Source organism: Acomys minous, assembly GCF_964271855.1.
Source record: "Acomys minous genome assembly, chromosome: 8".
Taxonomy (NCBI): Eukaryota; Metazoa; Chordata; class Mammalia; order Rodentia; family Muridae; genus Acomys; species Acomys minous.
In genome coordinates, this window is record NC_140489.1 from 14,332,089 (window position 1) to 14,349,598 (window position 17,510).

A 17,510-nucleotide genomic window follows, 5' to 3' on the forward strand; every position below is an offset into this window, starting at 1 on the left:
CTCTTAACAGTACAAAGTTAGCAGTGCTGGGCTGTAGGCACTGCCTTTAAAGGAAAAGATCTCATGAACGGCCTTTTTAAAATGCATTTTTGAATGCTGGGTCTGGGTCTTGAGAACAGAGTCCACTCCACAGCAGGAAGGGCCTGGCCATCTTCACCAGAGACAAGATGGTGGGGAGGCCTGAGGCACTGGTAAGTCTTGAGATGACAGTGCTTTTTATAGAACAGAGGAGCTGGCAGGGCTTGGAGCAGGTACCAGAGACAGAACTGGAGTGCTGGAGTCACTTTTTGGTTCTCTTGTTGCCTTGGCATACCCGTCTCCTCACCTCCAGAGACCGCCTGCCTCTACTGGTACTGCTGGGACACCTGCCTTCTCAGAGACACACTGATGGTTGCTATTGACCTCTCGGGCTCCTCACTGATGGATGCTCCAGGTCCCTTTCAGCCAGCTGTGCCTCTTATCCTCCCCACCCCCATGTCTATCTGACCTTTAGGATCCAGCAGCCCTGTTATTGGAAGCATGCCCTGCTAGACCCTCATCCTCCAGATGTGTAAGGGAGAGTCCTCCCCGAGTCCTCAGTGGGCCCTAGCCTTTCCTTGCTCCTCAGGTGGGTGTTTAACACCTCAGAGTGACCGGGCTTACTAACCTAAGCCAGAAAGTGGACTGTGGTGGCCAAGCTCTGGTCTGTCACCTTGCAGGATAGCTTCACAGACAACCTGAAAAGAAGCTGCAAGCCTTCTTGAGATGTGATCCCAGAGTCAAATGTCCAGTCCTGGACACCAGTTACAAGCCTTGGGTTAAAAAAAAAAAACACTCTCTGAGCATCAGCTTCCTCATTTGTGCAGTGGAGATGCCTGTAGTACCCATGCCTGACAGCTGACATGTAGGCCAATAGCTCAGCAAGCCACCAGGCACCCTATTGCTACCTCATTTTTTTTTTCCTGAGACAGTCTCAGTAGCTCAGATTGGCCTTAGACTCATGGTGATCCTCCTGCCTCAGACTATGTACTGTTCCTTTCTAACCCTCTCCATATCTCCCAGCCCTGCTCCACAAAGCTGCAGGCATACTAACTCTTCCTACCGTCTACATTTTTTCCGGCGTTCACCCCACCTGGCACTTTTTTCTGTCACTAGTGAATAAATGAATGCCACTGTGGTTGCATACTTGGTGTTCCTGCCACAACACCCATCCATTCACCCCTTGAATATCTGCTGGGCTCAGTGACCCTGCAGCAGTGGCTCTCAAAGACAAGCAAATGGGGAGCCAGACACGGAGTTTAACTTCCCTTCTGTTTAATTAGTGTAATAGAAAATGACAACCGCAGCAAGAAAGCTAACACAGGGAGGCGTCCCCATCACACTTTCAAAAGAGCACACTGAAATCCTACATCAGCAAAGAGTCTTCCCACTGCAAGTAGAAGATAGCAATACATGGGAGAACCTGCTACCTGGGCAGCAAGGACCTGGAACGGTAGCTGAAATTCCTTCATGTCACACACACTTGTTTACAAGCTGGCTAAGAAAACATTACAAAACACAGAAGCTTGGCCGATGTTCTCCTTGTGAAGAACTGGAATCCGTGGGTGGCAGGTGACGAAAAAGAATTCTGGAAAAATCTTAGACAGTCGAGTTAGTATGTCTGCAGCGTTGGGAAGCAGGGCTGGGAGACAGGGAGAGGGTTAGAGAGGAGACTGGGCTTGTCCGACAGCTGGTCTTGTTCCTCAGCCTTCCTGTCCCTGTCAGGCTCTCTCCACCAACCGTGTGCTGGCAAGAGTCAGACCCCATCCGTCCTGGACGCATGATTGCTTGTGGAAGACAAGTTCAGCTTCAGCATCATGGCTACATTGTAGGGCTGTCTCCACACGGGGTCTTCCCACAAGAAAACAGTCACGTGGGTTGCCAACGTCTAGTCCCACTACTGAAGTTTTCTCATCTTGGGGCAGCCTCTGTGATCAAATCACTGCTTCGATTTGCTCTGATCCACACAGTGACTCATGCATGACCAATGTGGCTTTTGAAAACTCCACCATCACTTTGGACCCTTAGGTCTGTCTAATGGGGTCACCCATCTTCGGAACTGTTGGGATTTGAGGGCTGGACAGTGCTCACCCACGGGGTCTGTCTTGTGTTTCCAATGAGCACCACCTCTGGCCCCCACTCACCAGATGCCAGCAGGTCCCCACTCCTCTGTCAATTGTGACAAACACGGTCTCCAGGCATTGCCAAAGGTCCCCTGGGGAACCAAGGTGCCCTCAATGAAGAAGCACAGGAATTCTGTGGCTGGGCGATCTGGGGACAAGACCCTGAGCTTCTGCTGGTCCCCACCTGGCAATGCCCCAAAGCCTGCACACAGGTTGGGATTTCATGCCCTGGCTGCAAGCCTGCACACAGAACCATTGGTGACGTCACTACAGTACGCTGAACTACAAATGCAAGGGTTCTCAGGTCCAACCAGCACTTTGATACCATCTGCAAAGTTTTCACCCCAAAACAGGGTCATTCAGTTACAAAAACACAAAAGGAAAAAAACCTTTCATTTTAAGTGTATGATTTTGTCTAGGGTGGGGGAATACATAACTATCCTCAGTCACACACGGCTGCATATAGCCTAGGAGTCTACAAAATGGACAAAGAAGGCAGGAGGCAGACATGGTAGCTCAGGTTACTCCACCAGAGAGAGGGCTCCATGTAGAACCAGGGCTCTGAAGTACCCTGTGGGCAAAGCACACACATTCCTTGCACTCTGAACACACACTGTCTGGGATTTAGCCCCATGGAAAAGCAGGTCTGAAAGCTTCTGAGGCAGAAGTTGGCTCAAAGGAAAGCCAGAGGCGGAGACCGTGCCTTCCTGATGCTGTGGCATAGGCAGGCACAAGAACAACACTGTGCTCAGGCCGTCCTGGGCAGGGTCTGAGTCCTCTGTCCACACCCCTGGCCCTGTCTGTGTGTCCTGTGTGTCCACACATACAAGCATATGCACTTGTCTATGTGGTTGCATGTAGAAGCCAGAGGTTGACATCAGGTATCCTCCTCAATCACGTATGCACCCACCATTTAAAAAAACAAACCCCCAAAACAGTGCCTCTCATTGAACCCGAGCTCACCTTTTTTCATTAGAATGGCTGTCCAGCAAACCCCATGAACCTGCCTATCTCCACTCCTCCAGCGCTGGGATTACAGGTTCACCCCGCTGTGCCCAGACCTTTTATTGTAATGTGGATTCTGGGGATCTGAACTTGGATCTATGCTTTCCTCACCAAGCAATCTCCTCTGGTTTTATTCCCTATCAGTAAAACACAAATGACAGCCACAGGGAGTCAGGGCAAATGATGCAGTTGCATGCCATGTGTAGTCTCCATCTGTCCTGACTGATGGCAGGGTTTTGTCACTCTGGTCATAATGTGCATTGCCCTTTAGCCGGGGTTTGTGTAGCTCCCCCCTCCCCTGTGACATCTCTTGCCCAAGCTCTGATCTCAGGAAGTTGCACAGGGATTATGCAGGGCTCATAATTTCCGGGCTCTTAGTCCCAGCTCAGCACCCTCTCCCCCATACCCTGCACCGAGTGGTCATAGGGGCTAGGGTGTAGGAGGGCTTGGTACAGGTGCATGTGTGCCATTGTGTCTCTGGCTGCTCCTCCCTGGCCATGACTTGGGAAGTATATGAGCTTGCAGGATGGGCAGCAAAAGAGATAAACAACTTCACTACCCACTGATCTCAAGGGAAGGCCATGCTCCCTCAGGAGAGGCCACCAGAGCGCCAAGAGCACGCATGGCAGCCAAATGGCCTTGGCTCCCAGGGAGACCCAGATCAATGGACAGGCCTGGAAGCCAGCCTGCTGCCTCTCCGGCTGTGTGGCACTGGTTTGCCCCATTTCCTGCTCCCTGGGACACTAGAAACTCATGGAGGGTGAGGAGGGACAGTGCTCTCTCTCTCTCTGGGCAGGGTAGGAAAGGGACTCTTGTGTCTCTCTAGTTGGATTCCATGGACCACAGGGAACATTCCAGCAAATGCAGTGCTTCTTCAAGGGCCAGCCACATGAAAGGCAAGGTCCTTCCTGTCAAAATAAGGAGGCTATGGTGCCCATCTTACTCAGGCAGAAGCCCATGGGGTTCTGGATAGGGTCCGTAAGAAGGTGACACCCCTGCTATGGAGAGCATTCGGACTCACAGAAAGACTGTGGCCCCAGCTTGAGTCAATTTGCCACACAGGTGAGGCCCCATACTCTGACCTCAGTGCTCGCCATTGGGACCCGCCTAATGTGCAGCTCCTTGGGGGGCCTGTAGACCTTCCTGAGACCCCTTATACATACACCCCAGAAGCCCTACCTCTGAGACGCTCCTTGGAGGCTTACATGGAGACTCCAGGTCCACCTTAAATAGTGGAAGAAGGCTCCACCCCTGGAGTCTAGGCAAAGCCGAGGCTGCCCCTGATCGTCTGAGACCTCTGGGTAGCCCAGGCCATCCCAAGCTGTGGCACCTTGGGAAACACTTTCTAAAGATCCAAGTCCAGTTCAAACATACCTCAGCAGTGCCATCAGACTCAAAAAGGCTGTACAGGACCACAGAGAGGGAGCCAGCGGTGGCGCCTAGCTTCCCGGGTTCCAATCTCAGGTCCTCGCTTCCGTGCAGTGTGGCCTCGGGAGAGTTACTCTGTGCCTCTGAGGCGAGAAAAGGATGAAGGCTGCACATGGAGGCTAGCACTGTGCCACCTCAGAGTACTCAAGCACTGAGCTCAGGCCTGTTTGTCCCTGACCTGATGACCAAGCCAGAGGCCAGCAGAGGCAGGGAGGACGGTGAGGTTCACTCTGGCTGGAATCTGTCATTTACATCTCATTGTTATTTGTGGTGAGAAAGTTCAGATAGGAGACTGCAGGAGACAGGAGGACAGAATGGGACCAGCAGATGCTGTGTGGGCAAATGGGCTTTGCATGCTCTGGATCACCTGTAGCACCAACCCAGGACAGCGGGGAGATATATCAACATGGGTCAACTGACTGTGCGTGCATATGTGTGTGTGAAAGCACTGAGACATCAATAGTTTACAAGGCTAGACACTATCCTTAGCTTTCCTGCCCCTTCCTCTCTAAAGACAAAGTTGGGGATGGACCACCGGTTGTAGCTTCCCTGTAGTAAATCAGCCAGTACTGGGCCAGAGGTCACAGCACACTGGGAATCCCATCCCTGGCCTGGATTCTCTCATGAGGATGTCCCTCCGTTGGCTCTAGGGAAAGACTCTGGGTGTGTGTGATAAGGAGTGTCCTGTTGGTGAGGCGGGAAGCCTGAGCAAACATCTAGAAACTTCCACCTCCAGCATGCAGCCACTCACTGCCAGCCTAGCATTCTGCCCTCCTGATGATTTTTAGGTGTCTTAGCAGAAGTTCTACACCCCTACTTCTTGGCAACAAAGGGTTGGACCAGTTCTCCGTACTAAGAGCATCCCCCGCTCCCCCCATCCCCCTCCTCCGCCCTCCCTCCCACCCTGGGCCAAAGCATTTGCAAGTATGCTGCATACAGTGATAAGTGCGGGTAGACAGACCTGAGAGAGAGGGGACAAGTTCTAAACCAATTTACAGCACAGAAACCAGATGAAGGCCTCCTGGGGACCCCCTCTCTGCCTCAGCTGCTGAGGTGGGGGCGTGCTCACTAGAGACCTTGGCAAGGGTGGAGCCCAGATCCGGCCGGGTTAGGAAAGGCCTTGCCACTCTGGATTCCTCCTCTAACCGCAGCATGGCCATGCCCCTCTCCATGACATCTGTCCACCCATGAAGGGACATGACTAACTCATCTTTCACGTCCATGAATCCTTGGGAAGAGGCGGTCACTTCACTTGGGCAACGAATGGTTAACCGCCTGGAGGATGTGGCATTCGCATACAGCCTCTGCTCTTCTTACAAAGATCAGAAAGTTCATCCTAGTCTGGTGGGGGTTGGGGGGGTGGGGGGGATGCAGTTTCTGATGGACTTGGATCCTGCAAGGGACCAAGTGCCTGGGGGAAAAACTACCCACTTATAAGTCAACTCCACAATATTCTGTGACCCTACAGCATCACCATCATATTCCAAGGTGTGGGACATAAAATTAAAAGGTGGGAATTATAACTTGTGAAAGTTCTTCTTCTTCTTGTCCCAGCACGCACACACTAGGTTCAATAAGTCTGAAAAAAAAAAAAAAAGACACACGAGTGACAATTTACTGCTAGTAACGTGTCACCCAATCAGGCCTACATTTTCTTAAGCCAATAGGATGTTTAACCCCGTCATGTGTTCTGGGACTGCCCGAAGCATCAAGAATTTCTCAGCCTGTTGTTTGAAGGACTTGACCCATTCAAGCTTGTGGGAGCCGGAAGCACCAACTTCAGGGTGTCTGAATCAGCTCAACCACACCACGAACTATTCAGTTAGAGCCGCCTAGAGGAAATTACAGATGCCTGGTGGCTGCCCCTGCAGACCTAGGCCACTCAAGCCTAGGTCTGGAACATAGGTGTCTCCAGCAGCTGGGAGCAAGATGGAGCCCCAGGGAAAACCTTGCCAGGTGAGTCCGGAGACGAAGGGGCTTCCCCACAGCTTCTGCATCCCTGTGCCCTCAGAAGGTGAAGGCATACACCACCCCCACCACCACTATGTTCCCCAGCGTCGCTATGATGGCAATCCATAGCAGAACAGCATCGTTGGAGGAGCGAGGCGGCTCCTCTGGCTGGCTGTGGCCATTGGAGGTTGCGTGGACGTTAGCGGGGGAGTTGAACAGGGAGTATTCGGTACTGAAGTCCTCGTTGGGTGAGTCCATGAACGCTCCTCCCATCATGGGCAACTGCAAGAAGAAGAAGAAGAAGAAGAGGCAGAATGAACTGGGACTGCCCGGCAGCGAAGACACACTCCTAGAGGGGACTAGCCCAACAAGCCTGCAAGGAAGGGCAATTCATAGGAGATGCTGCACACATAAAAATGAGTCTTTCAAGTTGGCTATGGTGCATGCCTTAATCTTGATAGTTGGGAGGCCACAACAATAAGATCACAAGCTTAAGACCAGCGTGGGCTACATAGTGAGTTCTGAGCTAACCTAAACCCAACCCAACCCAACCCCACAACAACGTCAAGCATACACACCAAACCTAATGGCAGACACTCCTGAGGCCATTTTTACACACAAGGCTTGATGGATCTCAGTCTCAAGCTTCTGCATCCCACCAATCCCATGTCAGGCTCTTCCACACTCACACGGGCTGCAAAACACCTTTCCTCCCATTGTTTTTTTTTTTTTTTAAGATTTATTTATTTATTATGTATATGATGTTCTGTCTGCATTTACATCTGCACACCAGAAGAGGGCACCAGATCTCATTACAGATGGTTGTGATCCACCATGTGGTTACTGGGAATTGAACTCAAGACCTTTGGAAGAGGAGCCGGTACTCTTAACCTCTGAGCCATCTCTCCAGCCCCTTCCCTCCCATTCTAATGTTTTTGTTTGCTTATTTGTTTTCTACAAGAAAGTGTTTCTGTGTAGCTTTGACTGGTCTTGGAACTAACTCTGCCTCAAACCAGGCTGGCCTCAAACTCACAGAGCTCGCCTGCCTCTGCTTCCCAGTGCTGGCATTAAAGGAACCACTGCCCAGCTCCTACTCTAATTTTAAAAGGGAACACATGTTAGGCTAATGGCGGTGGCTCTCACTTGTAATGCCAGCCCTCAAGTGGCTGAAGGAAAAGAATAATGAGCAATATAGCTGTCTCCTAATACCAAAAAGATATAAATATATAAATAAACAAATAAATAAAAAGCAGTAATAACATACGCGAGGGAAAACTGCAAACCACCTTGTATTTAGCCAGTTAATATTTTGTTAATGTTTTATTTTATTTTTTTCTGTGTGTGTGTGAGAGAGAGAAGGGGGGAAACAGCATGGATAGAGGTTTAAACATGCAACTTTCTAGTCATGAATGAAAAAGTCCATCCCATCCCCAGTTTAGAGATCCCCCTCCGCAAACATCACAGCTTCTGGGCTGGGGCTACCCAACATGCTGTGTGTACCCTGGGGGCTTCCAGAATGTTCTGATGGGCGCTTGAGAGAAGTTTGTAAGTATCCAGAGGAATCTGTTGGATTCAAAAAAATGGACCCAATGCACAGCGTGTCTCAGGACAGACACAGGACAGCTCCTGAGTTACAATACAGAGGTCGCTATGTTCTGGGTCTGTGACAAGGATGCTGCGGATTCCAGATCTGAACTGCACGTGAGGCTGCTGGGAGTCTGACCACGTCCCCTCCCACGTCTTCCTGTTCCTCAGCACAGACAAGGTAAGCTTCCACTTAAAACCCATGTGTTGCAACCTATGCATCAGACAATAGCCTTTGAGCTCCAGCCTGGGCCAGGAGCTGCAGGCCGGCCCCACAGCCCTTAGTGGCCTCTGACCAAACCACCTTCTGCATCTCCTCCCAAACTGGCATTGTCACCAGCCTGTCACTCTCTTCCACTGGGTGGGCCAGAGAGGCTGATAATCTCAGTATGATTTGGGGGGGGGCTGATGGAACATGATTCATCTGAGTACGGCTGTACCCCAAAGCTTTCAGAGTCAGATTATACGGTTTGGAGAACTAGATTTTGTTTATACACTCTGGAGAATCACAGAGGAGTGAGTGGCAGGTACATTATCTTTCCTGAGTATAGTAAGCTGTGAATTGCTTGCAAGCTCCTGCAGCTGAGATCACGGACAACCAGTTAAGCATATCCCTGCTGGCCCAGGCTCTGAAGAAACAGCTCCTTTCACTTCCCAATGGGGCTCCTGCAAGAGCATGCCAGCTTCCATTTAGAGACCCTTCCCCCTCACACTGCTGGTTCTGCATTCAGGGGCAAGGAACATGGCTTTCATTGTGACTCCTGGATCCAATGTCTGTCAAACGAGCGTCCAAGTTGCTGCTAAGTTGGGGGAAAACTCAGCCCCATCTTGATAAGATTATTTGGCTGGAATAGAGACAGAGAAAGTCCTTTTTAATGACACCTTCAGCTCTGATTGCCTGTGTTCATTCGAAGTTACAGACATTTGGCAAGAGAAGTGACTGGAGACAACCATCTCACTGTGAGGAAGAGGACTCAGCTACAGACCAGTGGCATGGTTGTTCCTTGGCGGTTCCACTTCTGGCAGGAAGATTGCCACTTGGTTTGTCTTCACTTTGGGCATTACAGCAGGATCCTTTGCATAATGAAAAAAAAATCGGGCTGGAGATATGGTTCAGTGTTTAAAAGCACTGGTTGTTTTTCTAGAGGTCCTGAGTTCAAGTCCCAGCAACCACGTGGTGGCTCAAAACCATCTATAATGGGATCTGGTGCCCTCTCCTGTCATGCAGGTGTACATGCAGCACTCATATACATAAAATAAATAAATCTGAAAAAAAAAATACTTCCAGATCTTGCAAGGTTTTTATAAACTTGGCTCAAGAGAAGAAAGAAAGAGCAGCAGGTGAGGCACATGTGTGTGTGTGTGTGTGTGTGTGTGTGTGTGTGTGTGTGTGTGTGTGTGTGTGTACACCACATCTTCTTTGGAGGGATCCGCAAAAGATGTGGCATTGTCATGGTTCATGGATCAACCCCTATAGCTCTCGTGTCCCTATTATTAAATGTCAAAGTAGGGTGACTAAGTTGAGTACAGATTCTTAACCACCACCACCCTTGATGCTGTATGAACTAGGATCAAAGGCAAAGAGAGTCAAGTTGTCCCCTGCTGACAAGGAAGAAGGAAGCCCTGTGTGAGCAACCATCCCAGAAAGAGTGTGCACAGGTGAGTATTGGTGTGACATCTCTGGCACCACTCTTAGTGTTCCAGGACTCCTGTTGCATTGCACTGTCACACACAAGGGGGAGAGGAAAGGCTCACTGGCCTGAGGAGATGATTGCACTTTGTGTGGTAGACTTTCCTTTAGGTCAGAAGAGTTTCCCAGTGGGAAATGCCTCCCAATGTTTGCAGAGGAGAAGCCAATGGGATGTGAGGAAGACCTCTGTGCCCACCCTGCATCAGCATGCCCCAAGTCTCATTTTCGGCTCTCATCATCCGGCTGCTCCTTGCACTCAGGAAAGGCATGGCTCTTACAACACAGGCCCGTGAGATCACCCAAGAATTTCCAGATGTGCACTTTGTAAAGAGCCACGAAGTTTTTACAGGGCATGCTTGTGAGAGCAAACAGCAGCATTTGACAGCACTGAAACCATCTACTTTAGGAACTTGTGCAGTTTGGCCACTGTCACCAGGGCTCTCCCTGTACATGGTTCCTTCAAACACCTACACCTAGGAGTGAGGATTTCCCACAGGACCACTTGGCTTTGGCTTTGGAGGAGGAGATATTGGTAGCTGGGGTGGTTTTAATGACAATGCCCATGACAGGCTCATCTGTTTGAAGTGCCTTATTCCTCAGTTGGTGGAACTGTTTGGGAAGGATTAGGAGGCGTGGCCTCATTGGAGGTGTGTCACTGGAGGCGGACCTTAAGGTTTAAAAAAAAAACTCATGCCATTTCTAATTAGCCCTCTCTGCCTCCTACTTGCAGGGACAGCTGTATGCGCTCACCTACTGCTCCAGTATCATGCCAGCCTGCCTGTCGCCGTGCTCCTCACCATGACAGTCATAGACTCTAACCCTCTGAAGTGGTGAGCCCCAAATTAAAGGTTTTCTTTTATAAGTTGCCTTGGTATTTTGTCACGGCACTAGAGAAGTAGCTAAGACAACGACCCTCGGCTGTCTCTAGATTTCTGCCTCAGATAAGGTTAGAAGTAGGGACAGAAAAAGGGACAGAGGCCAGAAGAGGGCCTTGGATCATCCGGAACTGGTGACATTTGTGAGCTGCCATGCAAGGTCTGGGAATGGAACCTGGGAGCAGTCAATGCTTTTAACCACTGGGCCATCTCTCCATCCCCCATATACATAATTTCTTGCTTAACAACTATGGGATGTCAGTTTCTGATGCTTAGAGACAAACTGCCCTTGCCTCCCCCTTCAGGAGACTGATTTGAATTCCTACCACCCGAGTTGCCCACTACACCCATACGAATGCTAGTATGTTTGTTCCTGGAGATCAGTAGCCCCATCTTGATTTTTAAAAATGGTCCTTGTTGCTCGCTCAGCCTCCAGCTTCAGGATAGAGGAGGTGGGTTATTCTCTGAGAGAAGAAATAAGCCTGAACACATTACTACCAAGGCTCTCCTTGCTCTAGGCTGTCCTGGGCCTTGGAGGTCCCTCCCTAGAGGCAGCGTGGACACACATTAAGGCTCAGGGATGGCTCTGGTCTCTGGATAGGGCGCAGCTGACGGTTCTTTTGAGTAGAACCTAGGTGACTAGGGTGGCTAGGAAGCATGTCTCCTTCACCTCCCAGGTGGACAGTCAGCATGCAGTCCTGCTGTGACCAGAGCCTATGGCAGGGTTACTCCCTGACACAGGGGCAGCTTGACCTTGATACATAAAAAGAAACCTGGTTGCTCCATGCTGTGCCTACACTGCATCTCAGTGCCACTTTGTAAAGAGAAGTCATCATAGAGTCCATAAGTGGTTCCCAACTGCCTGCTTCAGTGAAGAGCACCTTCTGAGAGGCTGGCATTCAGGGGGAGGCTATCTTGTGTGTTTTTCTCTTTTGTTGTATTGGAGATGGACTCCAGGGCTTTGCAAGCGCCTGGCTACTGGAAGGTGGTTTGTTTGTTTGTTTGTTTGTTTGTTTTAGATAATCCTACTGTGTGGCTCCAGGTATGTCTTGAATTCATGATCCTCATGATGCTCCCTCCTGCCTCTACCACCTGAGTGCCGGGATACCAGAGTTGTGTAACAACACAGGAACAGACCCTGGGGTGGATAACTGAAAGAGGCCACTAGGGGGAGCTCAGAGCAGGATGTATATCTTGAGAGCTGTTTGATGAAAATCTCTCTTCTTCCTCCTTGTGTTGGTCTCTTTTCTTCTTCCCAGAATTCCTCTCTCTCCTAGCCCCACCTCTCTCTTTTGCCCTGCCCAGGTGGAATGGCTTTTTATTAAGCAAAAGGTAAGTCACAGAGACAGTAAGCAGTAATTAGCATCAAAATACATCAGACCATCCCCCAACATCTCCCCTTTTCTGTCTAAATAAAAAAGGCCATTTTTAATATACAGTAAGTACAATTATGAAAAATTATAAAAACCAATAGGTAAGACTTACAAGAGAGACGGCCACTAGGAGAAAGGAGAGAGACCTGAAGGGAAGAGAGGAGGCCGCCATGGGTTAGATGGAGGAGAAGCACATGGCCGGCATGGATGGAGAATCCGGCCCAGATGAAGAACATTAGCAAGTATTTGGGATTATGGATGGGAGGTAACTTGATAGAAGTTATTAGAAGCAGATGGCATGGGATTGAGGCAGGGATCCCATGCCTGAGGACTCACTATGGGAGGTAGTTTAGAGGATTGATATCTGCACTGCCCCAAGTTAACTAAGGATATATATATCCTTAATATATGCTTAATATATATATTAGGCATATATATGAAATACATATATGAAACATATATATATGAAACATATATATGAAAATCTCTCAGCAAGACATTTTTACGTATCTGTCTCTGATACGCCTGTTATACCATATTGCTATGCTTAATTAAATTAACACCATCAGCATATTGACTGAAAATCGTAACAGCAGCCTGTAGGCATTCCTCAACATCACCTAGACCAGTGGTTCTCAACTTTCCTAATGCTACAGCCTTTTAATACAGGTCCTCATGTTGTGGCCACCTCCAACCATAAAATTATTTTCCTTGCTACTTCATATCTGTAATCCTGCTACTGTTATGAACTGTAATGTAAACATCTGTGTTTTCTGATGGTCTTAGGTGACCTCATGTGAAAAGGGTCACGACTCATAGCAAATAGAATGTAACATTCTTGGGATGTGGACTTCAAATCCACACAAAGACAGAAATGTTCTGACATCTTGTGCCTATGGTAGGCTCTGGTGCTCCCAGGAGCCTCTGGGCCAGGAGACCTGTGACAGCTTCCACAGGTGATGTCTAAGAAGTCCCAGGCAGACACCGAGAAGACCAGAGTGAGGCATCAGTGAGCTGTGAGAGCCACGTGGCAGGACTGCCAGGTGAGACTTGTGATACTCAGCTGATCATGGAAGTCAGATCAGCAATATAGACCTCAAAGTGGGGGAGGGGTAACTAGGGCCAGTGAGATGAAGCAGTGGGTGGGCCAAGGCACCTGACGGCTTTAATTGGATCCCCAGAGTCCACATGGTGGAAGGCGGGAACCACCTCCCACACATTGTCCTCTGGCCTCTGCAGGCAGGCCATGGCATACACACCCGCCATGCTCTCCCTCAATAAATGCAATAATAAAAGATTAAAGAATAATTCTATTTTGTAACTCAGACACCACATTGTGCATATTTAAACCTTATTGTTTATCTGATGCTCAGCTTCAACAGGAAGTCAGCTTTGTGTTTCTCTCTGCTCCTTCTTGACAGGCCTAAGCTTACTGACACTGACAGACAGTACCAGGAAGGACCACACCCTCAGCCGTGCCTCCTCAGAGCACACCATCTGTGGCTCAGCCTCTTGGGTGACCTAGTTCGCCAGAGGATTCCAGGCAAACATCCAGACAGTGTAAATATTATACAGAGAATCTCTCTCACTGATAAAACCTTGCAGTTCCAATGGCCTAGACTCAGAGGTTTGTGTGGCTTGGTGATTTCATCCATCCTTATCACTCAGCAAATGCCCCAGGAGGGCTGGAAAGGTGTCAGGGATGCTGCCGTGGGCTGGACCCCGAGAATCCCTCAAAGGTGTGTGTGTTAAAGGCTTGGTCTCCAGCTTGACACTACTGGATAAAAATGGTGGCGTTAAACACAGTCACAGAATGGCTCCTTACACACTCTCACTGACACAGGGTCAGGAGACAGAGCATTAGTTTTAGCTATCTTTCTAACACCTGATTGTACTGCACACACACAGGCATGCACACGCACAAGCGTGCGGTCATAGGCTAGAAACGCCTTAAGCTCTCTTTCCCTCCCTCAGCCTCATGTATGGACTGGGAATTTTCACATGATCAGAATGGATTCATTTGTGAGCACGAGAACAACACTTCATGACACACAGAGAGCTCATGCAGGGTCTACTTCTGGCCCATCTCCCTGTCCCCTGTCCCCGAGGTCTTGTGTGCTTCACATGGTGTCCAGTGGTCCAGAAGGAGAGCTGGGTGATAACAAGAACAGGATGCCCAGGCTAGGCTTGGGGAGTCTCCAGGTGTGTGGGCCATTCTGCAGGTTCAACCTACCCAGCGTTGATGGTGAAGAAACCGGGTCTCCCAGAAAAGACAACAAAAAGTACGTGCCCTGGGAAATCCACCTGCAGGATCCTTGGACCAGCTCCAGGTGCCACAGGCTGGCATCCTAGGCGGTGGCCGGGGCAATGGGGTTTGGGACGCCATCTAGCTCAGCACCAAGGACAGCTCCCTTCCTGGAGCAGGACTCCCTGTGTGCAGCCTGGACTACTTCAGCAGTGGCATGGTATTCTGCTCTGTTAACTCCCTCCGCACCAAACTGTGGAAGGTACTGAAGAAATGCTAACAGCTGCAGATCTGAAGGCTCCCCAGGGACGGTGGCTGACCCCTCCCGCGTAGTTCTTCCACGGAGACTGCAGCTGATGGAAATATCTGCCACCTACCAGAACCTGCCGTCCTCGTTGCCTAGCACCCGGTTTCCCTTGTAAAAAACAAAGCGGGTGCAATAAAGTACCAGTAACATTTACGCAGTATTTGCTCCTGAACCAGGTATGGACTGGGACCTTTATAACTTGAAGGTATTTTTTGTCACGGACCACCCATGAGATAGGGCTGACATCCTTGTTTTCCAGGTGGGGAAACTAAGGCACAAATGGAAAGTTCCCGAGACAAGGCTCAGGGAGGCACAACAACGTCTCTGAGCTTGCATAGCTCGTCAGTAACTGACCCAGAACTAAACTCCAGGTGTTGTAACACACAAACACCACCATCCTCTCCAGGGCCACTGTGAACATTCCGTCACCTCAATGTCCTATCACCAAGTGACAGAGATGCTTCCTCCCTCAAAGGGAATCTCAGCTGGTGAGGAATTTACAAGTCGGGCAGCAGTACCTAAATGCGGCCAGGCATGGCGACATGGGGACCTGGGTTTCACCTATAGTGAGGGCATGGTTGGTGGTACCTGTGTTTGCTTTCTTGCCTCCCTCAGCAGCACCTATCTCTTGAGCTATGAATGCTGTTCAGCAGTGACTTTCACGGGGTCTCATCGGAGCCTGGAGATGGGTGGGCCTGGGTTCTAGCAAGGAGGCCAGGTCCTAGCTTCTGCACGGGACACTCTGCTCTCTTACCCCTCCTGAACCCACTGTACCCGGGCCTCTCCATGTACTTAGCTGATAGCTCATTTGCCCCATCGTTGCCCACGGCCCTCTGCTAACATGCATAACCCTCTGGAAATTCTCCCGACGGTTCCAGGAGCTTGGAGTGGGTTGAGCAGGGTCTCCCAAGAAGAGCTACCCTGCACCTGGGCGCTGTATTGTCTGTTCACAACAGCCCCGCATGAGGCAGAGCCTGGGACTCAGAGAGGAGCAGTCACTTTCCTGAGAATGCACAAAATCTGCCAATTTCTAACCTTTGCCACCCACTTTGAGTTGACAGCTTTCTCTGCCAGAGCCTAACAGTAATGAACCCCCACAGTAGACACAGTATTGATTACATTACCCATGCATTCACGTATTATATTATCTTGCCTGCTACTATGATTAGCCTTGCACTTACATTATAGGCACGTCTATGCTTCCCTGGACTGGGAGCTCTTTAAAGACAGACAGCTTGGAGTTAAATTTCTCATTGAATCCCAGTGCCTGGCACAGCTGCTCACATAAAGTAGATGCTGAGAACACACTACAGTAAAAACTGCGTGCTCAACTGACAGCCGTAAGCAGAGCTTTCCAGCATGGCATGCAGACAGCTGCCTGCTCTACCACTCAGCCCAGCCAGGGGCCCAGGAAAATAAAGGTATTTTTGGAAAACCTGAAAACATTGTAGAATTAAGAGTAAAACCCAAATAGGTGCCTTTTGAGGTTGTTGCCATAGTAACTCAGCACACAGCCGGAAAATGCTGTCTCCGTGGAGCCATCATCTTTGATTACTGATAGTGAAAGGGACATTAGCCCTGGGGACAGACATGTTGGATGTGGCTGGCCACTACTTGGGATCCGTCTTCCGTGGTGTGACCCACGGCTACGGTGAAAACTCGGGGGCCATGGAGGAGGCCCGGCTGAAGCTTGTCTTAGAAGACAGTGGTTGGGGACATCAAGAAAAAATGGCCAAGGACAGGCTGGATGGCTCCTCCTCTGGGCCACGCCTGGTCTCCCAGGACTGGCTATGGTCGGTCCTTCTGAAGGTCAGCAAGTTTCCGGACAGTCACTCGAAGTTAGCAGATGCAAGACAATGAGGGTTTTAAGGCTTTCTTCTCGTGGGGGTGGGGGCAGGAACAGCCGGCAGGGGCCGCTGCAAACCAAACCTATTCTACCTCAGAGGGTTCCAGCACTCCTCTGGAGTGGTGCAGTGGCACAGAACCAAATGTATACTCCCTCTCCCTGAACAGAACAGGGTCTCCGGGCTGCAGGACGAAGGGTGGCAAACTTGATCGACTGTTCATTCATTTGTAAACTGTACAGATATTTTGTTGAGCATCTATTATATGCCAAGAACAGGCGGGTTGCCAGATGTATAAAGAGAGAAACAGACCTCTGTTTTGAAGGACGGCAGGAAGGAGGGTGTAGCAAGGGCAGAAATGACAGGGACGGCCCACGCCAGCGAAAGGGGACATCCTGGAGCGTGTGGCGGTGGTGGGCTGGGGGTAATGTTGTATCCAGAGTCTGCCTTGCTGATTCAATCCTTCGAGATTTTCATTCTCCCTCTGCCTGGGAAAGTTCTTCTCAGCTTGAGCCACCGACACACTTCAGAGTCTACGCTTGGGAGGCTGGTGAGTCAAAGGAAAACAACTCCAGCCTCCTCCAGGCCGCACTGCGGCTTCTGTGTGAACCTCTGTCACAGGGACACCTGGGTGAGCAGGAGACACACAGAAGCAGCTGTGCCTTGCTGACCCCACCTGGCTCACTTGTGGTTATTTTTGAACGTCCAACTAGGTCAGAAGCCAGCGGAGAGTCGCCTGTCTCCAGTGGCATTGGGAAACCCTGACTGAGGACAGGGAAGAAGCCACGGTGTCATGAAAATGAGGATGTGTGGGTGTGGATGTGGGTGTGTGGGTTAAATCTCTGTTGGCCAGTGGCTGCTCCACACAGTGGGCCTCACCATAACATGAGGGTGTCAAAGGAACCTTCCAGAAAAGCAAACACAGTCACCCCTCAGAGCATGCCACCAACCTGTCCCCTAGCAGAGAGGGCTTGTAAGAAATAAGTTCCTAAGCCCAGGCTGTCCACTGTAGGGAGAGTCTGAGCAGTGAGCGTGGCTGGGGCAAAGCATGCAGCCAGGAACAAGGGG

The 17,510-nt window shown here is 50.1% G+C and overlaps 1 protein-coding gene across 1 annotated transcript in view; it reads right to left on the reverse strand.

Moving 5' to 3' along the window:
- Positions 1 to 1,276: 1,276 nt before the first annotated feature.
- The window catches only part of LOC311603653 (uncharacterized protein C14orf132), a 33,655-nt gene continuing 17,421 nt past the window's right edge, over positions 1,277 to 17,510 (reverse strand). Inside the window, exon 2 of the mRNA XM_084792659.1 lies at positions 1,277 to 6,806. Within this exon, the coding sequence (XP_084648785.1) occupies positions 6,582 to 6,806 (225 nt within the window). The 3' untranslated portion in view covers positions 1,277 to 6,581. The remainder of the gene's footprint in view (positions 6,807 to 17,510) is intronic.